Source organism: Apus apus, chromosome 5 (assembly GCF_020740795.1).
Source record: "Apus apus isolate bApuApu2 chromosome 5, bApuApu2.pri.cur, whole genome shotgun sequence".
NCBI classification, from domain to species: Eukaryota; Metazoa; Chordata; class Aves; order Apodiformes; family Apodidae; genus Apus; species Apus apus.
The window spans coordinates 808,386-833,279 of NC_067286.1; the positions used below are offsets into that span (position 1 = coordinate 808,386).

The 24,894-nt window shown below is 48.0% G+C and overlaps 1 protein-coding gene across 3 annotated transcripts in view; it reads left to right on the top strand.

Annotated features, from left to right (window-relative positions):
• Positions 1 to 10,850: 10,850 nt before the first annotated feature.
• The window catches only part of PLCB2 (phospholipase C beta 2), a 39,864-nt gene continuing 25,820 nt past the window's right edge, over positions 10,851 to 24,894 (top strand). For all 3 annotated transcript variants that reach the window (XM_051621724.1, XM_051621725.1, XM_051621726.1), the window contains exons 1-3: positions 10,851 to 11,263; positions 14,356 to 14,433; positions 16,799 to 16,867. In XM_051621724.1, the coding sequence (XP_051477684.1) occupies positions 11,180 to 11,263; positions 14,356 to 14,433; positions 16,799 to 16,867 (231 nt within the window). In that variant the 5' untranslated portion in view covers positions 10,851 to 11,179. The remainder of the gene's footprint in view (positions 11,264 to 14,355; positions 14,434 to 16,798; positions 16,868 to 24,894) is intronic.

The window sequence follows — 24,894 nt, forward strand, 5'->3', positions numbered from 1 at the left end:
CGGAGGATGGAGCCCGGTAAGAAGGTGTGAGGGGCAGGAAGGAGCCCGGCGGGAAGGCGTGAGGGGTGGAGGATGGAGCCTAGAGGAAGGCGTGAGGGGCAAGATGGCGGCCGGCGGGAAGGCGTGAGAGGGAAGATGGCGCCCGGCGGGAAGGCGTGAGGGGCAGGAAGGAGCCTGGTGGGAAGGTGTGAGGGGTGGGGATGGAGCCTGGTAAGAAGGTGTGAGGGGCAGAGGATGGAGCCCGGCGGGAAAGTGTGAGGGGTGGAGGAAAGTGCCTAGAGGAAGGTGTGAGGGGTCGAGGATGGAGCCCGGTAAGAAGGTGTGAGGGGTGGAGGATGGGTCCCAGCAGGAAGGTGTGAGGGGCAGAGGAAAGCGCCAAGAAGAGGAAGGTGTGAGGGGCAAGATGGTGCCCGCTTGGGAGTGTGAAGGGTCGGATGGCGTTTAGTGGGGGCTGCGGGATGGGATGGGGCCTGGAGGAGGATGTGAGGGGTGGAAGGTGCAAGGAATGGTGCTGCAAGGAGGGATGAGTGCTAGGAAGGCTCCTGGTGCAGGCCTAGAGCAGGAATACAGGTCAGGAATCTGCTCTCTGGTCTGTCTCCTCGGTGCAAGTGGCTTCATGGTGCCTCCCTGCCTGCAACTTCAGTGAAGCTTGAGGGGTGCCCTGGCTAAGCAGCCACTTCTGGAGACAGGCTGTTTTAGTTACTTTCAAATTGGGCTGATCCCAAACCTCTGGATATAGGCTAAAGTGGCTGCTAGGGTTTGAATTGAGTTCACTCCCCATAATTTAGTCTCTCACTAAAGCATTAGATTGGCTTGGTCTGAAGACAGCTGAAACACTGGTCTAGGGTATGGATTAGCATTCTTTTTCTTTATTGTGCAATTTGTTTGCTTTTGAGACTGATTTAGTTGCTCCTGTTGCAATCATTTTCTCCCTCCATTAAATCTTAGGCAAGTCAGGTGTGCTGCAGCAGAAAATCTCTTGTTCAAAGGAGCTGCAGCTCAGAGAGGCTAACAGCAGCTGGAGAAAGGACTGTCACCCAGAAAGGCACCAGAGGAGGTGAGTGAGTTTTGAGCTAACATTAGCATTTTATTTTTCTCTCAGTATCAGGAAAAATGCAGAGGACTGGGAGTGAAAGGGAAAAACCTCTGAGTTTTTGCAGGAATAAGTGTAGGGCTTGCAGCTCTGAGGAAGACTGCTGGGGAAGAAAACAGGGAATAAAACGGATTCACTTCAAAATAACTGTAGTTCCTGGGAAAATGGTGGATTGCGTTCACTAAAAGCTCTGGCTGATTGTTCTTAAAAGGGCAAAGGAATTCTGGGGTTTAAGCTTTTTTGGGGGGGAGAGAGCAGCTATGCAGTGTTGGGATCTTTATCCAGACCCTGCTCTTGCCTGAATGGAACTGCTAAACGGTGTGACATAGGGCTTCCAGCTCCCTTCCAAGCCAAGGGAATCTGTGATTCTACAGCTAAGGACATGCTCCATGCTAGAATATTTTAATTTTCATGAAATGTTGCTATAAGGCAGTATGTTTAGGAAGCATTTGTTAGTAGGTGTTATGACTTCTCTATGGGCTCCTTATCTCTCTTGTCCTGATTTAAGGCACCTGGCTGCATTTTTCTTGTTGAAGCCAAACTTCATACACCTGAATAGCAGGAGCTGCTCCCTCCTTTATCTCTTACCCTGATTTATTACACCTGACTGCATTATTGAAGTCAATTTTGTACACCTGAATAGCATGAGCTGATGGCATCCTACTAACAAAGTTTTCCTGAGTCATAGAAATTAATCTTCTGTGTTGATTCTGTAGATTTTATACAAAAATTCCCTTGCACTGTGTGAGTTAAGCAGTACATGTGGATTTATAGCAATTCCTACAAAATGGATTTTCTACTAATTTTTCAGGCTGTTTCTCTATGATGAGTTTGCTCCAGCCTCTCATATTTCACTTTCTCGTATTTTACTCAGCTGCCTGCTGCTCCATCTTTGCCTTTTAAAATAAACATTCTGTAACTTGCTTAGGACTCCAGCACCCCTTTCCACTGCCTCAGAGGACAGAGCCTTTTGGGTTTCTGTGCTACAGAGTTTAAGACTGAGTGTGGACCTTTTTTTTTTGTGTGTGTAGTGTAATTTCTTAGCTCTTTAGCTTGTTTTTTAACCTGTCCCTTGGGCTGCCAGTCTGTTCTCACACTCTTGCTGGCCTTTGTCTTCCCACTACAGGACGCTGCAAGGCTGGAAGGGGCAGAGGGGCTCACTGCCACCTGTGCCCCTCAGCTCTTCACGTGGTCTGTGCAGAAAGCAGTTTGTTCCAAACCCTTACACTTCCTATGGTCTGTTATTGCCAGTGATACAATTTATCACTGCCCCTGGTGAAAGGAGGGTGAATTACTACCTACCACAGCTTAATTTCAGTTCTGGATTATTGTGGGAGAGGATTGACAGATACAGGCGGTTCCTCCAGAGATGCATGAGGCCTTGACGGTTTTTGCCTGATGCTTGTCAGTCCATGATGTCTTCTTGCATTCTGAGTCTGTCCTTGGAGATGCTGCATTCTCCTTTACTGCTGGACTTGACCCTGCTGTACTGCCTAGAAGCTGGTAGACAAAAATGGGAGCCCTAGTGTTGCTAGTGTATATTGAGTTTGATAAATGAGGTTTAAGAGAGTCAGCAGATGGATACAGCAAACAGGCACAGAAGGTGCTAGTGTGGTGTATCCAGGGAGTAAAAAGCAGTTACAGCTGTGTATCTTAGTCCTCTGTCCCCAAAATTAGTTTCTTCTGACCTGGGAGGGAAACTAATCCTTCTTAATCTCTGTGCAAATGATTGCTGCTCTTTCATTGGTGCTGCTTTTTTTTTTTCTCTGCTCACCAAAGCTGTTTAGAAATCCAACAGTTAGCACTTTTCCATCAGCAGAGGCCTTGGCAGCCTGGCTTGGCTGAGGGCACGTGATGGAGTCATAGCAGCAGTCCCAGGAAAGGCAGTGAGTGTGATGTGCTTGAGATCCCACTGCACCTCGTATTGCTTAAGTGCAGACTCTGGGAGCAAGTAAAGCTGCTCCAGCTGGAAAACATGGCAACAGATAATTCAGCAGGAGTTACTCCTTCCCACCTTCCCATCTCTCTTGCTTCCTTCCACTCCTTAGGACTACAGCCCTGTTGTTGTCCTAAAACAACTGTGTCACTCTAGAGAGATTCTGCCTTCAGCTTGGCATCCTCATCTCCCCATTGCACTTCCTGCTCATCCAGGCTGCAGGGTGGCTGTCGTGTAAATTTACCCTTCAGAGAACACAGCAGTTCTGCCACAATCCCTTAAACCTCCCTGCTTTATGCCAGGCCCTCTGCTGTCTCAGCTTGGAGTAGGACAGGATTTGTATTCCTTAAATGCTGAGTCTTGTTGGCTGTTGCCACAGTCAGGTGTAAGCTTTTCTTTTTACTGTGAACAAATAAATGGGTGTGGTTTTTCTCTCCAGGTCCCTTTGTTCCAGTGCAGGCCGCTGCTGGAAGGCATGTGCCTTCTGTTCCTAAACTTGGGTTCTTGCTAACAATTGCCTTTAAAGGCAAATGAGAGACTGGAAGCCAGAGCTGCAATCATGATCTTTTCTTTTTGTCCTATGGGTTTTAGCAGGAATCCCAAGCTGTGTGTTAAGCAGGCTCCTGTGGTGCAGAAAGAGAGAGCTCTGGGGCTCAGAGGTCTTGTAAAGTCAGTGAGTGTGTCAGACACTCGTCAGCTTGCAGATCAGTCTGCTCTGAGATTTGTGCCCAAAGAACACAAAAGATGTTGCTTGCCCGAGACAAATGGAGTCAAGGGCATGTGTTGCATCCTGAGACTGGACCTGCCAACAAAGGAGAGCTGTGTAGCCCATGAACATCCAGCCCTTCTCCCCCAGCACTCCAGACACTGTACTCTTCAGGATCCTATTCTTTACTAGCTTCTTTAATTTTTGAGTTCTGCTTGAGGCTCCACTAGGAGGCTTTTTTAGTTATGAGCCTGAGACTTAGCTGCCTTATACCTGTGTTTAGTTGAAAACCCAAGTGCTGAGACAGATTGTTGAGGATCTGGTGTTCCACCTGCCCAGCTGAACAGCTCTGCCTAAATTCTGCTGCTACCTGTTGCAATGGGATGTTTGTTTGCTCTCCAAGGACTCCTGAAGGATGTATCTAAATAAACTTGTATTATTGATTTCTCATGTTCAGAGTCCGTGGATAGTTCCTAATGCTTCAGGACAGAGACAACTTAATTAGGGGAAGATTATTGGCCTGAGATAGTATGTCTGTAGAGGCCTTGCTTCTGAGAATAGAGAGACACTGGGTGGGGTTGCCTGGGAGGTGGCTGAGTCTCCACTGTTGACAGAGGCCTCCTGAAGCCCTCTGAGCTAACATCTGTCAGAGCTGATAACTGTCCCAGCTGATCCTGCTCTGGGACCCAGGAAGGGCTGGATGGCTTCCCACACTCCCCTTGCCCTGTGCTTTTGATTCAGCAGAGGCAAGCTATTCTGCCTTCCCTTCCCCTGCCCTCTCATTAGGAGGCAATGGGATGTGACACTGAGGAGTCACTCTGCTTGGGTTAGCTCATGTAACTCAGAATTCATCAGGATGCCAGATAGACCCTTGCCTGAACTCTGGCCCTGGTTTTTGTTCTTGGTGTCTGCCTCTGGCAATGTCATTTCTACAGGCAGATTAGAGGCTTCATAAAAAATTGTAATTGTTTTTATTGGCAGTGTGTTGTGTTTTAAACTTCTTACTGTCTCCTTGGTCACATTTATGAGCTGGGAAGGGGTGGGATGGATGAGGTCTTGCTACCTGACTCCTCATGTTTTAAGGCTGAGATAGGTATGTTTGGATTCCTCTTTCTTGGCTGAAGTTCTTGAGTAAATAGTGAGGCTTGAGCTCTCTGCTCTTGGCCAGAGACAGTCTCTCATGCTCTGCTGTTCACTCTTCTAGAGGAAATAAACCTCATTTCACACTCCTGTTCCAGTCTCCTGTTTGGGGCCTGCAGGGAACTGGATTCAGTTATTTGGCATTTTCCTCTTAACATCTGAAATCCCTGCTGACTGCTGTGGGAAGGTGCTGGCTCCTGTTAATCCAATAGCAGATGGGGGGAGGTTGAGAATGTTCTTTCAATTCCTTCAGCTTCTGATTTAGCTGTGGTAAGTGAAGGCTGCATAATGCGCTGTCTTGGAAAGAGATCTGCAGAGGTTATAGGGTGGATGGGGAAGATGAAAGTGAGTGAATTTGAGATACAGCAGCAAGAGGTCTGGTTTTGCTCAGGACAGAGGCCTTGGGCAGAAAGCTGGTTGCTCAGGGTAGGGATGTATGCAGAGATGCAACCTTGCATCATCGATTTGGTGAGCCCATTTTGAGCCAATTGATCATCCTGTGAACCATCTGCACTGTATAAAGGGTTTGTCCTGCTAGCAGGAAAGCCTTGTCCAGAGAATGTGTCCTTGGGGAAACTCTGGAGATTGAAAAGTATGTCTGAAAAGGATTTATTGTATTGTTCTTAATGCTTAGAAACTCCTGTAAGTAGACAGTGGTTCAGGTTCTGGAGTGGGGAGGGCTGCTTGGGCAGCTCTGTAGCAGAAGCGTTCGTAACACTTTGGAAGCTCTGCATCTGGTTGGTGTAGTTTGAGGTTGGGTGTACTGCTGAGTGGACACAGATCTCAGCCAGCTTTCTGGAGGCAGGGAGTTCTCCCAGAGAACATGGGTTGTCTTTGGCCTGTTGTTTTTTATGACATGATGTTGCAACCAAGGAAAGGCTGATGAGTGACTTGACTGTGCCCTGGGGACTGACCTTGCTGTTTGCTGGAAGGTGAAGCTCCAGTCGCAGGGGTTCCCAGTGCTTTGAGCTGTAGTTTTCACATGTTTGTGGAGAGGAAATTGTCCTCATTTCACTAAGTGCAGGACTCCAAGAGGGTGAATGTTGGGGAGCTTTTATATAAATAAAGTTTCTCTTTGGGTGTGAACCTGTATTGTCTATGTTGGTTGTGACTATAAATGCAGTCTGCAGAAATTTAGAGTAAAAAAATCAGTACTGCTTTGTTCATTTTGCTAGGAGGAAATGTGCATGTGTGCACACCCTGCACAGCTGAACACAGCTCTGAGGGCTGGATTTCAAAAATAACCACCACTTTTCAAGCAATAGCACAGCACAGATTAATGGCCATGTCATCTGACTGTGCATCTTTGCCTCTGCTTTTCATGGCCTGAGGAGGCTGAACTCGCCCATCTCTGTGCACAGAGAATGAATGTGTGAGTTGTGCTTCCTCCCTGTTGCACACAGATATCTATATAGAGCATTTGCTCACATGCATGTGTGGGAGAGTGCTGACATAGCTGGCTGGAAAATACAACCTGTAATGTTTGCAGAATGACACCACTTTATTCAGAGTTGCACCAACTTGTGATTGCCCCTGCAAACACTGGAACAGGGTTTTCTTGTAAAGCCTTTTCCACAATCTCATGCTGCACCCCTGAAGCTAGTTGGTGATGCTGTATTGTCTTCAGATAAATCCTGTGTTACAAGCCACTGGCTGTTCTGCACAGGAGAATATTTCTTCCAGTAGTTTGATCATCCACTCCTCTGATGTATACATTCCCAGCAGAGGTGTCCAAACACTTCTGGTTGTGTAACAGCAGCAGTCTTCAATTGTCTGTGGACCACAGTGCACACATCATTGTCAGCTGAAAAATACCGTGGAGGTGGTGGGGGCCTGGGGCTCAACTGAGGCTTGGAGACCGCCAGTTGTGAACTGCAGAGTGCAGTCAAACCCAACATCTAACACAGTCCTGTATGCCTTGAGTGTGTGTCAGAGCTGGTGTTGATATAGAATCACAGAATCATTAAGGTTGGGAAAGATCTGTAAGATCAAGTCCGACTGTCAACCGAGCCCTGCTGTCACCAGTAAACCACGTCCCCAAGTGCTACATCTACATGTTTGTTTTTTTTTAACACCTCTAGGGATGGTGACTCCACTGCTGCCCTGGGCAGCTTGTTCCAACATTTCACCACTCTTTCAGTAAAGACATTTTTCCTAATACCCAATCTAAACCTCCCCTGGCACAACTGGGAAGCTCTGCTACTTTTAATGAACATGCCTTAACAGACAGAAGCCTCCTCTGATACACCTTCTTAAGCCTTCCCTGTTCCCACCAGTACCTTCAGCCTCCTATTGGGCAGCGTAGCTCATGAACATGCCTTTGGCCACTCATACACCATGAATGCCACAAAATGACCTAGTAAAACACCCTCCTTGTGCTCCAGTAGAGCTTGCCATTCTATTTGGTGCTTTTTCCTATTCCTGTGTTTATTTGACTGCTCAAAAAAGCAAACAAACCAAATAAAAGCATGGCTGGAGTTGCATGCAGTGCTAAATGTTTCCTAGAGAGCTCCTTTCCAAGATCCTGTATTCATTTTGTGTGTTTCTGTTGTTTGTTCCTGGTTTGATAATGTAATGAAATAAAAGATCATTTTCCAAGATTTAATTTTGACCTTGAGAAAGACAGGAGATGTTTTAAAATATGCTACACTGATTGCACTCATTGGGGCTAGAAAAGCTCTGTGAAAAGCACAAGTAACACTGAACAGAGTAACAAGAGGGGTGTTTCTGGTAAGGCAGATGTGGCTTTCAGAGAGCAGTGGTGGCCACATGGGGTGTGTGTGTGCTCATGTGCTTATGAGTTAACTGGAGTCAGGGACCTTGCCTGTGCACACAGGGTACTGCGGGCAGCAGTGATTGCCCTGGAGAAAACCACTGCAAAAGGGAACAAAAACTCCTTTCATCATCTCTTTAGGGTATGATATAAACTCCTTGTTCTGTGCACAGGTGATGATCAAAGGGCAGTGCCTGGATGAGGTCCTGCCCCTTTAGCTTCAGACAGTTTTAGCTTCATCTTATGGTTGCTGGTGTAGATCAGTGGTGTAAATTAGCTTCATTCAATAGCTTCCAGGGGCTGTGGAGCCACTCTACCTTTTGATGTTATTTTTTCCAACAGCTTCAATGATCCAGGTAGAGGTTAGTGAAAAACTTGTGGGGGCTGAAAGTGATCCTTAGCCTGACAAGTTTGTGCATGGCTGATTTTGCACAGTTCATTTAAAGCACTGACAGTTGTAGACCTACCTGCAAACCTACCAGACTTTTCCTTTGCAGCCCTAGATAGAAACAGTGTTTTTTCCTATGGGACTCAACTTGAATCTGCCATTGCTTCTCAAGTGCGTTTCACCTCAAGGTGGTGAAGAAAATACTGGCTTTTTTGGTCCTAATGGTGTTATTTATCTTGTGGGTCTTCCCATTCCCTGGACTCAGAGGATGGAATAGGAAAAGGGAGCAGCAGGATGAACTCTGTTTTGTTTAGCTGTGTATGGATTCCTGGTGTTGCAGACTGTGTGTGCAATGTCCTCGCTGTTCGCTAGAGGACACTATGACACACCACAAAGTGTGATTCCAGTGGAGCCATGCTGGAAGAGCTTTCTTACAGATGTAAGGAACAGGTTGGGACTGAGGTTGCAAAGTAATTTGCCAGCCAGAACACGGGAGCCACCCATTCAAGGTGGTTTAATAAGCAGCGTCTACAGCCCCTATCTTGTCAAGCCTCTGAAGGGTAATGCTGGCTATCTTGCTTCTGCCTGTACTTTGTGGGAGGTAGAGGCTGCTGAATAGACAAGACAGAGAGATAAGAAAGAGTTTCTGGAAGGAAGAATAAAAAAGTTAAAGTTTTTGCACCTCAGAGCTCTTGTAGGGTGGTGGGATGCACTGTGGTGATGGGAGGGGCTGAGAGCAAAGGAGGCACAGGGCCCTTAACACGGGATGTAGGATGGGTATGCACTGGGTGGTGGCCATGCAGGAGATACAAAATAAAGGGCAGTTGGAATAAATAGTGCACGAAGTGCTGCTTCTGCCTGCTCTGATAGCAGGGTTTTCAGCAGAGGGCAGGACCGTTGCTTTATTCTATCACTGTTCCATCAGCCATCTCTTCATGCAAGGGGCAGAAGCTCCCACATAGAGCAAGGACTGTGAAACGACAGATAAGGAGGCTGGGTTATGCAAAAGGAAGTGAGCTGCAGCTTTGTGAGCTTCTCTGTGCAAGTGGGGATGGTGGCAGCTGATGCCACGCAGTGCCATGCAGCCTCTTGGGACAGCTGCTAGTGTGGTCACTGCTCTTCACCTTTGGTTTGAGTGTTTTGAGATTTATTGTTTTATCCCTTAGGGAAAGCTACCGTGAGTGACAGGCAGGTTAAGCTGCAGCAGGATTCTTGCGTAGCTCAGATTTGTTGATGAGACAAAGGTGTTGAATACACAGATCTGACAGAATGCAGGACAGAACAGCCTTTCCAGAGGCTCTGGTTCTGGCAGGAAGCAGACATGGCTCATGAAGCGATGATGGTAACTGAGCTAAATACCAGACAGGCCACTGGAACGTGTGGCTGTGACTGCCTAGTCTCACCTGCAGTCCCTCTGCTCTTGGCAGGACCAGCTGGCAAAGCCCATCCTGCCTTTCACCTCTTCCCCACTGGGATCTCCAGGGCTTTCCATTAGCATGTTCTATGTTGCAGAGGGTGGGAGGACTGCAGCACTTCTAAGTGAGATGGAAGCTCTTTATCCTTTCCATAGCTGCTCCCTAAGTTTAATTCACACAGCCCTGAAACTGCTCTAGCCTTGCAGAAGCGATCAGGTGAGAGTGGAGCAAACTCCTCACTGAAGCTTCCTGTGCTCCCATGGCCTTCCTCCATGTGTACCCAGGTCTCAGGGGCTGTTCCTAAGCTGCTTACAAGAAGAGCACAGAGAACAAAACCTGCCCAGCAATGCTTGGCATTTCACTGGCACTTGTGCCAAGTCCCAGGCTGTTGACGTCCATGAGTGCTTCCAGCTCCGCCTTTGGGATCTGAGCAGGCCCCGTCACCTGCTGCTTTGGCAGGACAGTGTTCTCTGAAGGGGGGGTCCTGATGGTGCTGTCTTGGCTGGACCTGGAGTGCCCCAGTCTCAGCTGGCTGTCACGTGTCACTGACACACATGCAAAGGAAGCTTAATATCACAAATGTGGCTTGGTGATGAGGCTGGAGGGGATGCATTCCTATGTCCTGAATCTCAGCCCTGATGCCAAGCAGCCACAGCTGCCACTGTGTGGCTGAGAATCCTGAGCACAGCACATGTAGCACAGTTATCTCCACTTCTATTAATTGTAGGGCTCTGCCTTTTTGACTGAAATTAACCTTGCTTACATCAGTCCTCCTCCCAAACCAGTGCTCCTGTGCCACCTTTCTTCCCCAGCTGTCCACACATAATCCCCTTGTCCCAAGGTCAGGAGCTGGGACTTGTTTTTGCCCTGTTTGCCATATACCTTCTGTTCTACTTTCTGTCACTCCCTGCAGCTTCTTCATTCTAACCCCCACCTTACACATCTCTCTCATTTCGTGTTGCCAGAGCATCCATGGCAGACCCAAGTGAATCTGGAGAATATTGGAGTTCCTGGCGACTCTTGTGAATGTTTTATTTCATCTGTTGGTGGAATTTCCATCTGCTCTGCTGATCTGGCTCACTGTTCAGATTGACACTCAGAAGAACCCATCAGAAAAAGGAAAAAAGTTAAAGGCTGGACACTGAGCAAGTGGCCCCAGAAATGGAGCCTGTAAAGAGCAAGGCGTAAGTTCATTTTACATGATATTTGGCCCATCGCATGAAGGGGGCAGTCTGCTTGTAGCCAGAGCCTGAGCTGCTCCGTGACCGCATCTGCTGAGATAGTTTGAGCGTCGGCTGGCAATGCCTGCGCTTCAAAGAGAACATTTCAGGAAGTTCAGCAGCGGAAGTGCCGGGAACCGTGCGCCTCGAGCAGCTCCGAGGAGCAGGGAGCAGGTCCCTCCCGGGGAGCCTGTGGGACGGGACGGCGTGGGCAGCCCAGCCCACCCCACCCCGGGCTTTCCTCTCGGTGACCTTGGGCTGAGTTCCCTGTGCTTGCTTGGAGAGCTGTTGATTTACAATGCAGATTCATCAGTCCTCGCCTGCCTGCCCCTGCCCCTCCTAAATTTGGCTGCAATATAAGAGGCTGTTTGCTTCCTGATGCCAACAGTGGCAATGGCAGAGAGCCCTGCCATGTGAGAGGCAGAGATAGAGGAGAGGGGGCCAAGGAGGAGCAGACTGTGCAGCTGCTGTTGCTTCTGGTGGCTGAAGAACACATCTGCAGGACAGAATGTCAATGCTTACGCCTGTCCTGCAGCCACCGGAGGTGAAGGAGTATTTGTCCAAGGGTGAGCGCTTCATCAAATGGGATGATGTGAGTACTGGGGTTTTGTTTTGTTAGATTGTATGGGTGGTGGCAGGGCAGGTGCTGTGCTCTTGTCAGGCTGGGAGTGTGTCTTCAGGGAGGGCATGGGACACTGTGTTGTACCCGAGAGCAGCTGTGTCTGGGCCAGGAGAGTGAACTGGAGAGTGGAGGGGTAAAAACAAAGGGTGTGTGTTGGAGGCTGGTGATGTGGCCTCTGCACCTCTTGTTGCTGTGAAGGATGGTGATACCTGGAGCATGCCACTGGGTCTGTGTGGGCAACTCCTCAGGTGCAGGACCCCATCCATCTCTGCCTCAGGACGGCAGTCACTGCCTGGAGCCTCCTTGGGCCGGGGGCACACATTGCCTTCGGACAGCGTGGAGCAGCCTGTGGGGTAGGATTCACTCTAGAGCTGAGCAGACGCTCCGTGCTTTGCAGATAGAGAGGAAATCAGGCTCCAAGTTGCTTCCTCTTATGGCCCCGTTCTGGCATGGGGAGCGTGAGCCATGTCCTCCCACTCCTGCCTGGCTTCTGGCTTCTGGAGCTACCAAGCGCGCAGTGGCCGAGGAGCCCTTGATGGTGCTGGAGCCTGGGAGGGTGCTGTAGAGCTGCTTCTCTCTCCAACATGGTGTCCTCTTGTGTCTTCAAAACACCAGGTTTGCAGTCTGTTGCTGTTCATTGTGAGGGGAAGAAAGCGTGGAACAGTGGAAGAGAAGTTAATTGAAATGTAATAGTTCCTCTCCTCACTCACTAAGGAGAGGAAAGAATATTTCCCCTAACACCCACATACCTGAACAAGGGGACAGCAGCTGCACATCCATTTTTGTCTGGAGTATGAGCATGAATGCTGATAAAACGGGGGTCAGGCCAGGTTATGATTATTCACCAAGATCCAAGGGAAACATTTGATGTGGTGTCGCAAACGTGACGCGTTAGAAGGAGCCTCCAGCAGCAGTGCAGGAGGGATCAGTGCTTACTTTTGTGGGCGTAAAGCTGGAATAGAGTTTCAGGTCCCAAGGCAGCGTGTGGGAGGTAGATCACTTGTGTGCAGTGGTCCAGCAGCACTGAGAAATGAGAAAGCAATGTCATATGCAGCTGACAGAAAGGATGGATGCTGAGGAATACAGGCTGGAATATCACTGGGCAGTGATTCCAGAAGCTGGACATAAAGAGGATGACACCAGGGTACAGTGGAAACTGCAGCATACACTTGTGACTGCTTTGAATTTGAACAGGGATTTGCTTTCTGAGAATAGCGGTAGCCAAATGTGTCTAAAATTGCTGCTGACCTTCTGTGCTCAGTCCTTGGAGAACACTTTCTCGAAAACTTGAGGCTGTTAAATACTTCACTGGGAATTCCTGGGGTGGTTTGATTCCCTTGAAACCCAGGATGATTCCAATTGGGCCTCCAAGACCCACCAAGTGTTATTTGTTGTTGCAACCACTGGAGTTAGAATCACAGAATCATTAAGGTTGGAAGGGACCCTAAAGGTCATCAAATTCCAACCCCCTGCCATGAGCAGGGAACCCTACCACCAGATAAGGTTGCACAAAACCTCATCCAACCTGGCCTTAAAAACCTTCAGGGATGGGGCACCAACAACCTCCCTGGGCAACCAATTCCAGTTCCTCACCACCCTTATAGTGAAGAATTTCTTCCTAAATTAGGAAGTTAGGGAGCTCAAGTCCTGTGTGGATTTTCCCCTAAGGTTTACAGATTTGTAAACATTCCTAAAATGTTGCCTGTAGTTACTAAGTAGTTTACAGACTTGGCCTCCAACAGTAACAAAAGCCTTCTCCACAAGTGGGAAGCTCTGGTCACGTTGCTCCATCTCCTCATGCTCTCCCACTCCACATTTGGAGCAGGCTGTGAAGGATGATGGCAAGAGCTCCAGGCTGCAGGAATGCTGTTCTCCGGGGGTCATGAGCCGGTGGTGTTGTGTCTCTGAACTGATCTGACCATGCTGTTGGTGACAGTTCTGAACTTCATGCAAAGGAATGAAGGCAGGTCAGACTGGCTCCTTACATCACGGTACGGTTTGGGAGAGTACTGGAGCCTTCACTGGACCCAACAGTTTCTTGAAAAAAGGGAAACTACACTTTATCTGTACTGCCTTAACCTTGGCCAGCATTTGTAGTGTCTTCTCTAGAGGGGAGAGTGCAGTAGGATCTCTGACAGGCAAGACTGTTCTGACCTGTCCCACTGAGTTATTTGCAGCTTCTTGGGGTAAGGAGCAATTCTGCTGTGCTTTGTTTGGCACCCAGCAAGCTGGGCTGCCAAACAAACTAAAGAGGTTGAGTTCTACTTTACGGATGATGGTTTGATTTGCTTGGAAACCCTTTCAAAACCTCTGGAAGGGCACAATGGAGCAGCTGACCTCTTAAAGGGAGCAGATGCACATAGATTTGGTTCTATGCTGACTCTTAGCCCTTGTAGTAGAAGTAAAAATGTTTCTATCTCTAAAGATGATGGATTACAGGATTTTACCAGGGAGGGCTTGCTGTCTGCCCTAGAGTTGAACTCCACAATGTGAGCAGCAGCCAGTTGTGCTGCCAGACCATCTTCTGTTAGAATTCACTATTTTCTTTGTTGCCAGGAGCCACCCCATAGGAGAGTCTGCCTGCCCCATGCCACTGTCCACATCCTTGATCAGGAGACCAGCTGTCAGCAGTCCTCATTTCACCCTTGTCCTGCTTGCAGGAGAGCTGCTTGGTAGGAGATAAGGTTAATCTAGCAACATGGCACAATACTCAGCAGTAGTGCTACAGTGCCTGTTCTGCTCGCCGTGGCTTGTGGCCGTGTGCTCAGGGAGCTAGGCAAGAGCTCTGAGAACAAGATCTGTGCCCATCAGCATTATCCATCACTTCTGTTCTAGCTAAATGCGCAGTGTTAGGTGAGACTCAGGCTTCAGCAGAGATCAGCTTCCATTGCCTCACACTGTTACTCTGGAGGTGTACTAAAGTCAGCTGGTTCATTTCCATAAATCTCAGAGCATGATTCACCCAGCTGAGTCTATATTTGAACTGGGAACCTGATGTCCCGTGATGGGCTCTCCAAGTCACATAAGGTGCTAACCTCCTTTCTTCTGGTTTTGTTTGTCAGGAGACAGCAAGTGCTTCTCCTGTGATTCTTCGGGTGGATCCAAAGGGCTTTTACTTATACTGGACCCATCAGAATAAGGTAAGTGTTGAGACTGCACAGCTTGCTCTCCAAATAGGCAGTTCAAGTTTGTGTGAGATTAAAACACTGTAAGTGCTGGAGTCCTGTGCTCAGGAGCAAACTACCACACGTGCCACTGAGCAAGAAACTCCCCACTAAGGACCTGGGAGCCTCATGCTTATTCAGTGGCAGATTAGTCTGTCTTCAGAGTTCCAGGAAAGAGTAGAAAATTAAGCTGCAAACAGGCCAGAGAGATGAGCATGGGCACCTTCTGCTTGTCACACTGGCATCTTATACCTGCAAAGTTCATTAGATGTGCTTCAGAGGGCTTCCCAGAGAGCAGCAACATCCATATCCCTGTTACCCAGCATCCTAAAGGGTTCTTCCAACAGTACAGTGGTGCAGTTGGAAAGAAAACACCTAGATGTATGCCATTAAATGTGTGCACCTTCTGCTAACGTGCACCTCATGCAGCCTGTGTTGTAATTAACTGACTTGTTGGGGTTTTAGAAATGTTAATGACAAACCAAAGCAGTGACCGTAGTGATGTAAAGACTACCTCAAGTCTGGTAGGCAAGTTGTGCTCCTCTCAGGCCAGTGGGGTGTGCACGCTGCTGGAGGTAAAGCACAGGATGCTGGGGCTGCTGGAGGAGACAGGGAGACAAGAAGATTAGGAAAGATAATTCAGTTCCTTGCTGATGAGTAGCAACAAGGGTTGGAGAGATCTGGCTAACTGGAGGTGGAAAGCTGGGCTTACTTCTGCTTTCCAGAGTAGAGCTGTGGTTCAGCTCTGCTTCCTCCCCGTGACCTACATGCTGAAGAGGCATGGTAGATAAAGAGACAGAGACAGTAGTCTTGCATGGTGCCTGCCCAGAGACCTGATGTGTTTTGGTGAGCTCTGCCTTCTCAGAAGATGGTGCCCAGTGTTGTTGGGAACAAGTCCCTGCCATACAGCTGTGTCCCCCCAGAACACAGTGTCATCAGGCTGGGGCCTGTCACATTGCTCTAGAAGATGTACTCTGCTTTCAGCCCTCTCTGCCACTCGCATTCCCCTTCCGAGCTCCGCTCCTGGTGGTGGAATTTTTGCTGTACGGGTTCCAGCCAGACAGCAGGAGGAAGTGGTAGCACTGGAGGAGATACGTAAGATGGGCCAAGGGGACCTGTACCCATCAAAAGAGATGTTTCACTGGCTGAGTAGTACGAGGGATTTAACTACCTGGGAAAGGGTCTGGGTTACAGAAGCATAGCGGATGTGAGGAAACCCAGACCAGAGGCGGGCTTATATTTCTGGAAAATGCCAGTGATTAGCACCTAAAATAAACTGTGGAGCCACAGTGGAGCAACAGCCTGTTTTACATCCTTGGGGAAGCACTTGTCTTTCCTGTTCTCTGAGGGAATCTGCAGTGTGAGGCAGCAGGATGGGTGGTGGACAAATGCTGGCTTCAGAGGGAGCTGGGGCAGCCATGCAGTCGTGCAGGCTGGCATGAGCACAGCCACCAGGGACCAGAGATGGGCTGATACAGAGCATGGTGTGGTACGGTTAATAGTTTCTGTTGAATTTGTGTGGCTTATTAATCTTTGGCTGAGTCCTCCTAAGATCTGCTCGTCCTGAACAGCACAGAAGAAAAACTGCACTGCTTTTGCACTAGGGATTCAGAAAGGAGTGGGATTAGGAGTGAAATTTCCACCCTGCTTGACAATAAAATGGGGATACAGCCAGAAGACATGGTATCCACATTGTTCCTTATTGTGATCTTGGAAAATAGTATTATCTGCTGCAACAAGTATAATTTGTTCTCCAGATCTGTGGTGAGGAGACAAATTAGTAACGGAGGAAGGAAATTCAGGTTGGATATTAAAAGAACAAACAAAATAAACAGGACAACTAGCCAGAAATGAGGACATGGAGTGGGCTGCCTCGTTAAGGCTGTGGAATGTCCTCCATGGGAATTGCCACTGAACAGATTAGGTGAAGGTCTGCTGGGAGGGACCTGGGAAGAGAGGTCCTGCCTGCCTTCCAGCTCAGCTGCTCCGTGTTGGATACCTAGAGGCAATGGACAGGCTGAGAGCATCAGTGGGTTGGTTGACACATGGACTGTAACTGGGGTGGAGTGTCTCCATGCAAACCTGTGTCCATGTCATGCCCTCCCTGTCACAGCCATCCCCACCAAGCCTCTGGCCTCCCTCTGAAGAGGAGGCTGCTGCACCCATCGCCACCTCCGTGCCACCCAGCCCACCCTCCAGCTCGGCACCTCGGCAGCCCTTGCTCCCCTGCCTGCTCTTCCCCAGCCAAGGGCACTGGCTGAGGCCTGCTCTGCAGTTTCGTGGGACTCTTTCCTTACTCCTTTATCTTTCCTTCATCTACCTTGTCCTTATTCTGTTGTAGGAAATGGAGATTTTGGATATAACCAGCATCCGAGATACCCGAGTAGGGCGATTTGCCAAGATCCCCAAGGTGAGTGCACAGTGTAATTTCTGCTGGTTGTTCATGTGGGAAAGGCTCAGGTTGCCTCGGGCTTTTGTGTAGGCTGGGGCAGTTTATCCTGGGGTTCTGCTACAGGAAGGTGGAGAGGATCTTTTCTCCTTACAAGGAGAGGCCTACAGGAAAGCTGGGGTGAGACTTTTTCCAAGGACACATGGTGATAGGACAAGGGTCCTATCTGGAAGAGGGGAGATTTAGGTTAGGTGTTAGAAAGAAATTTTTTAGTGTGAGGGTGGTGAGGCACTGAGACAGGTTGTCCAGGGAAGCTGTGGATGCCCCATTCAAGGAGAGATTGGATGGGACTTTGAGCAATCTGGTCTAGTGGGAGGTGTCCCTGCCCAGGGCAGGGGGGTTGGAACTATATGAACTCTAAGGTCCCTTCCAACCCAAACCAGTCTGGGATTTAGTGATTCTACATCACAACTCTGTAAATACAGAAAAGCCATATTTACTCTTGTCCCTGAACTGCCCCGGGTCCTCTGTGCACCCAAAGGAAAGGCACATCCATACTGAGGTATATGAGCTTGTTGGAGAGAAGAGGTCAGAAAGCCAGGAAATCAGCAGCTCCCCTCCCAAGTGCCTTCCAAAAGAGCCATGTGCTGTTGTGCAGAGTGGCTGTGTCCCCTCCACCCCCTGCCATGCATCTGGCCAGCTTTAATCTTGGCCTGTCCCTTAGGGTCACCGAGCTCCTCTGGGCAGTCCTGCAGGAGACTGGTGATGCTTCTGGACTGAGTCAGCAGAGCTGCTCTCTTGTACAGAGATGCACAGGCTGGGTCAAGGCAGCCACAAACCTGTAGTTACAGTGAGATTCCAACACAGTGTGTTGGTTCTTCCCTTTAAAGGGAAGAAAAAGTAGTTTCAGAAAAACTAGTTGGTTTTTTTTCTCCTCAAATAATTTAAAATTGTCTGCTTGCAGGGTGGCAGACTAAGGGAAGCACATGATGATGGCTTTGTTCTCGGTTTCAGTTATAATTTAGGCTTCCTGCAGCAAAGTTGTCCTTGTTAGGACTTTCTTCTGGGAATGTTTTTTGTTTGTTTTTAACTTTTCCATGTATGGAAAAGGCATGCAGAAAAATGAAGGAAAGCTAGAATGTGAAAAGGAAACAAAGGCATAAAGAGAATGGCTCCATATGGTAAGAGAGGTGATCCTCAGCCTAATGCAAAGGGCTGATTTTGCAATCTATACTGAGGGACTCCAGCAGCCTCTTTGCGCAAGTAGCACGTCTGTTTTCTCAATACTGCTCTGAAAATGACTGCTCAGCTCCCCACCACTGGTGTTTCTCAAAAGACCATGATGAGATGGGTGCTAAAAGCCCAGCAGAGCTCCAGAACAGCACCCAGCTTTTACAGTTCCTTCTGAGAAACTGCAGTGCTTCTTGGAAAGTCATTAGAATGAAACGTATTGGAGTTTTCAACAGGCATCAGACTTTGTCTGCAGCTTGTTTTGTGGGAATCACATTTGGAAAAAAGCTCTCAGAAGTGTTTTGTTTTTCTTGGGAGAATAAAATATTTGGAGAGATAGGTGCCACACTCCAGACAGAATGCAGCAAGGGAAAGGTCAGTGTAAAGGATAGGCTTGAGGTACTGTTTTCTGGCTTGTTAAACTTCCAGGAGCAGCCTTTTTATAACATGAATTCAGCTTTATTATAGATTATAAATCAATGGTGTCGGTACTGAGGCCACAGATGGGTGTCCTTCTGTTGGCAGCAGCCAGGATGGAGAAAAACATCCTAGATTTTAGCAATTAGTTAAGGAAGACTAATTGAACACTACCAGGAGAAACGTGCTGGCACTCCCAGAAGGATCACTGCTTGGACCTGTGACACACTGTGTTCAGTGTGATCTGCAAAAGAGGTGTGGGGAGACAGGACAAAATTTTGTGGGCTGGTGTGTAGAAAGATGTTGAAATGCTGTTTGGATGATCTAATAACTGATAAAGTTTAGTACAGATAAAAATCAAGACAATGCGCACAGAAGAAAACCCCAATCCTAACCTTGTGTAACAACAGGCTCTGAGTTGACTTGCTACTCAGAAACAAGATCTTGAGGGGAGGATAAATCCATAAAAATACCAACTCTGTGTTCATTAGTGTTTGCTCACAAAGTAAGTTGTATGTTAGGAATTCTAAGGAAAGAATTAGGAAATCATGCCCCTGTGTACACCCTGAATGCACCCACCTTTCTGTGCATTTCTAGTGTTTTCATATCCAATGAGACAAAGAACTGAAAAAGGTAGAGAAGGAGCAGCAAGATTAATTAAAGAATGAAGTGGCTGTTGTCAGAAGAGCATCTGAGTAGGCAAGGACTGTAGGCTGGTAAAAAATAATGAGGGGAATGTGGAGGAGTATTGTAGAGTGCTGTAAAACCAGGAGCTGAATGGGGAAGGTGAGCAGAAGGCAGCTACTCAGTGTTTCTCCCTGTGTCAGAGCTACACATCAAGTGGAATTTTCCAGTGGCAGGTTCAGCACCAGCAGGAGGAGGTGCTGTTTTGTACACCTTGTGTCCCTGCACCAAGGGATCCCATCCTGCACAAGTCATGAACACCTACCTGAGTTTAAAAAATCAGGACAAGAAGGAAGTGCCCTTAGAGGGTTATTAATTGCAAGGTAATGCCTCTGGTTGAGGCAGCTGCTGAATCATAAATTGCTGAAAGCTGCAGAAACGTGTCAGGGATGTTTCACTACGTTTGCCCTGTTCTTACACTTTTCCCCAGGCATCTGGATGGATCTGTGGTTTGATCTGGTGTAGCTGTTGTGGTTCAGCCATTGTAATGGGCCAGGGACAGGATTTTATAATCCTGGGAATTGTCTGCAGCTCTTTTGTTACAAGAAACAAAACAGAGGTCAAGCACTAAGTGATTTATTAAGTATCCTCAGCAGGCAGAAGAGATGCACTTGATGACAACCTCTGCTGTGAAAATTCCAAATGCTTTTTGAACTCTGCATTTCAGAGAGACCCGTTTACAATAAGACTACTTTTTATTTCAGGGAATTTTCTGCCATTTCTATGGCAACATGAAGTAAAATGCACTAGGCTGGCTCCTTACGCAGCTTTCTCTTAGGGGGTGATAGGAGGTCTTATGTGGGCACTGAACTGGCAATGGAACCCAAACGGTGGTAGAGAAGTGCCATCCAGTCCTGGAAATTTCTTATGGACACCTGGCTGTTTTGGGCATGGTGCTTCTGCAGGGTTTGCTCAAAGCCCTCAGCTGTGTATTCATTTGGCTTTCCTGAGAGCACAGTTTGTTCAGAGGAATGCAGAAAGCAGTGAAAATTCCTTGGAGTGCATCACCACTCCCTGCACAGAGGGCAGCTATGGCTGGTGCCTCATTACAGAGAGGTACAAAAATGAAAACCTGGTGTGATGAAGTGGAGGAGATGTGCTGGAGGTGACAGGCAGCAGAGTGCAGAGGGTGCTGTGTCCCCTGAGACAGAATGAGGACTGGGAATGGTTGTGGGGTATAACTGCGGAAATTAATATGAACTGTTACATTTTTCATTGATCAAAAGTGGAGGAGGAAGGCCTGATTTTAAGACAAGGAGAACAAGATGATGCTGTTGGGAGAGCTTTGGATAGTACCAGTAACAAATCAAGCCTCCTTTTCCCTCCTGTCCCCTTCCTTCCAAGTGACCCCATCATAAACCCAAAGTCTCTGTGAGGCAAAGCTTGTGATCTGGCTTTCCTCCTGAATTGTGGCTGAAGGATTTTACAAGGAAGGAAAGGGCTCTGTTGAGAGCATCTGCACTGTTGCTTTCCTCTGCAAGGTGCTGTGCATGTTCTGGCTGTGGTTCCAGCTGCAGGAGGATGGAACATGCCCTGAGCTTCTCGGACAGATGTAGGTGACAGGAATCTCCCTGCTGGGTGGTTGGGCTGTTCATGTCAGGAGTTACCTGCTTTCAGTAATATTTTCCAGCTGCTGCTAATCAAGAGGTTTGGGGTATTTCTTTGTAACCCCTTTATTCACAGCAAAAGGAATAGCACCAAAGCGACCGCTCAGGAAACCACTTCTGAGAAGTGCTGCCATCATATGTGCTTGCTCACCAGTACAGGTCCCAGCATTGTCCCTGTAGGATGGGAGGCAGGTACTGGTGGGACGTGCTTTCTGACCCTGCAGATGTTGAGGGAGTGGACAGCCAACCTGTAGTGCCCAGCAGTAAGTGTGACACTGAAAGAGGGAGAAGTCACTAAGGCTGGCAGCAATAGGAGCCACCTCCAGAGAGCAGGGCAACCACTGTTTGCTCCAGCAGGAAAGGATTCCTGGAGCTGAGCCTGCCTGTAGATGAGGGTTAGCCCTGCTCTCCTTGGGCAGAGGCTCCTCTGCCTCCCTGTCCCCTCCTGAGCCCTCACATCCTGCCATATCAGCACAGAAACACACGGCCCTTGAGTCCTCCCGTGACCTTTTCTAGCATGTGCAGGTTTCCCCTTCTCACCCCCTTTGCTCTGTTTCCTTTGAGAGCTACTTGGTGTCCCACCGTGTTATTTTTCCGTAGGCCTTTTTTTGGAGGGATGGGGCAGAGTGAACTTTGGCACATGCTCAAGAGTAATAAAGATAAAAATTAGCAGGGACTTTGAACATTAATGAGACAAGATAAAAAGCTATTGAATGTAGCTCAGCAGCATGCTGAAGCAGATCAGGGTGTTATTTACAATGCAATTCTGTGTTTTCCTTTGAGCAACAAGGAACAATGACGGCAGCTCCATTTTGGTTTTTGCTGACACACCAAGGCTCCAGAACACTGACAGAGAATGTAATAATTAGGTCCCAAATATATGATGTTTTAGGCCAGGCTGCTGGGCTGTTGGCTTCATCTTGGGTTTTGTTTAGACATGTCAGCACACATTTGCTTTGAAAAAAAGCCCTATTTTTCATAAAAACAGAAGTTGTATTTTCTGTCATTTTTATAAATGTTTCATCCTCCATATACATTTTGTTGTTGCTGAACCCAGAGATGCAAACTCTAAACTGAACATGTCTGAGGCTGAAAATTATACCAAGGTATTTCACATGTCATATTTTAAGATGATAAAGTAGGAGCAAGTAGTGTTCAGGAGCCAGCAGTGCAGGACCACTCACTGGGAGCTGAGCCAGGACTGGAAACGTGTCATAGGTGGTCAGTCAGGGCAAGGCAGCAGCTCTGTGGACTGAGCATCACATCAGGGCTGTGTATTCAGCAGCAGGCAGGAGCTCAGGAACAAAGTTCAGGCCTCCAAGTAGAAGAGTGATCTCAAGAAGCCGTGTGGGGACAAACTGATGTGTGCAGGCAGGAGAAAAGTGGGCAGAAGCCCACGGTTTGCAAAGGATTTATAAATAGTGGAGCAGGGGCTGAGACAAGAAACAGATCTGGGAAAGGGCTTTTTGGCATGCTGGGCCCTTTTGCTGCCTCTTCCATTGTCCTGCAGTGTGAGCTCTCAGAGCACAGGGACAGAAGTTACTGAGGATGCACAGCCTGCCTCCCTCTCGCTGTCTGTTCCTGCTCCTCTCCAGAGAGCTGCGAGTGATTTTGTGCTGTGTCAATCCATGTGCTGCTGCATGTTCCAGTTCCTTTAGATAAGACAGCAGTGAGAGCTGAGAATGCTTCATCTGGGTATTTTCTTTCCTGCCTTGTATCACTGAGCTGCTTGGCACAGGGACAGGCTGGTCCCCATGGGGCAGAACAGCACTCCCTGTGTCCCAGCCATCCATTTCCTGCTGAATCCACGATGGAGCAGAGCTGCTCACCAGGACATGAGCCTTACTTGCAGAGCCAAAGGCATTTAAATAATCTTTGGTGCTTCCTTTCTTTTCTGGCAACCAAACAAGACCTTTCTTCTCCAAAAGAGACAATTTGTTGTCAAATCCTGTTCTCTAATACCACAAACCCCACATCATGTTGCATGAAGATAGAAAGCGGTGAGTATAGTGAGTGCCTGCCCCTCTGGCAGATCCCAGCTCTCACTGGCTGTGTCCCATTCCCAGCAGAGGAAGGACTGTCTCTCTCTGTCCCTTGCATTAGGCCTGCCTCTTTGTTTATGTTTGCATGAGAATTTGCTTTTCTCTGGACTATGAATCTGGTTTGTACAGAGGAGAATTTTAGGGAAATAGGAGGGCAAGAAGTGAAATGAAAGCTGAATCTGTATTTCAGCCACTCGGTTGGTGGGTCATTTTCTATTTGCTTGGTATGGTTTCTAAGTGGATTTGCTGAGCATGTTTCCCTTCCTCTGATTTGCATGGCTGATCTGCTTGTCCTGCTTTTCATGTAGCAATTTTTATTTTTCCTTTATGGCCCCGTGCAAGGTGACACCAATTATGCACCAAGGAGCACAGGTTATGAAAGAGCTGTGGCGTCAAGTTCTGTGCCCGTGGACACAGTCTCTAGTCTTCTCTGAACACCTCCATCCAACATCACTGCACTTATCCCGCAGGGGAGATAATCCCCATGGAAAACAGGCAGCACAAAGTCAGTGAGTGACTTGCTTAAGACCAGGGAATCAGTCACTGGGAAAATATGACCCAATTTAGATCCCCAGCAAGATCATCCTTTCCTCTCCTGGCTGCAGTTTGCTTCTCATAAAACGCAGCTATCAACCTGGAGGAGTTAGGAGGTGTCAGAAGTTAGTGCTGATAAAAGCATGGCATGTGAAGAGCAGCACAGGCTCAGGCTAAGCATGACCAACTTCTGAGAAGGTGATCAGAATCAGGCTGCCACCAAACACGGCCTGGGGCAGGTTGCGCTGCAGGAGATAAAGGCAGAAGCTCTGAAGCAGCATTGACCCCGTGAGGAACATGGTGTGAACAAGGTCTGCTGGGGAGGCTGGTGACACCAAGAGGAGGAAGGGCTGGGAGGAGCCCATTTGTAACAAATACAGGAAATGAGTTCAGCAAAAACCACAAGTTCTCTATTGTCTGAGCTTCATATAATTTACACCACCAGAGGTAAGGAGGCTGAACAAACGCCAGTGGGTTTGCAAGATGAAGTTAAATTTGAAGTCCTAACACTTTGCCTTAACTTTGAAAAGTTAAGGTCCATAAAGAAGTTACTTCGAGCACAGAAAGGAGGTGTGGGCATGTGGGTGCTGCTCCTTTCTGCAAAGGAAAAGTGCTTACAAAGCAACAATGAGCCAGTTGATAAATTACCAAACTATTAGAAACCAGGCACGTGTCTGGGTGGCTGACTGCCTGCCCCCTTCCTTCCCTCCTAATGCTCTTGGATCATGCAGGGTACAGAGTTGCCTTTATGAAGTGAGAGACAGCAATCGGGTGATCTGAGTTACAATCCAGCACATCCTGTTTTTCCTAAAGATGCCTGTTTGCTACAGAGGTGTTAAAATTGGAAATGCTTCAGAAAACTGGAAAAATGCAGTGAAAAAAAAAAATCTACAGGGTTTCTTAAAATATATGTGTATCTGCAGCTCTGTCTGTGACATGGTACAGACACAGGAGTGCCCAAAGCTGAGCTGTTTGTGAGTTTCTGCTGTTACAGTCCAAATGTAAAGAGAAAATTTTGGGGCAGAAATGGAATTGCTTCTGTTTGACTTGCCAAACAGATGGTGCATGTTTGGGCTTTAGCTGGTCTGGGCTAAATGGAGGTCCATGGAAGTCTAAGATCTGGAGTTCCCTTTGGTCAGGGATTCAGACATTGTCCAGTTAGTAGCGGCTGAACCAGTCACTGAGCATGAGCTGAACTGCAACAACTGACTTTGTGCTCCACATTTATAGAAAACACAAAGGAATTGAACTGGAACCTCTTCTTCTGGAGTCACTCTGGTACCTCAGGCCTTAAGGTGTTACTGCTGTTTTACCTTGTTGAAACACAGGCACTTGGTTTCTGAAGGAGCAGGGGCTCTGCCAGCCTCTGGCTTTGCTCTGATGGGGTTTTATCCTGCACTTCAGGTAATGAATTGCTGTGCTTTATTCTAGGACACAGGAATTTCATCCTTTCATTCCAAACAGTGACTGACAGTACAACGCCAGGTTATCTTGCCTTAGTGATGCCTTACATAGGAATGCAGAAAATGCTAAA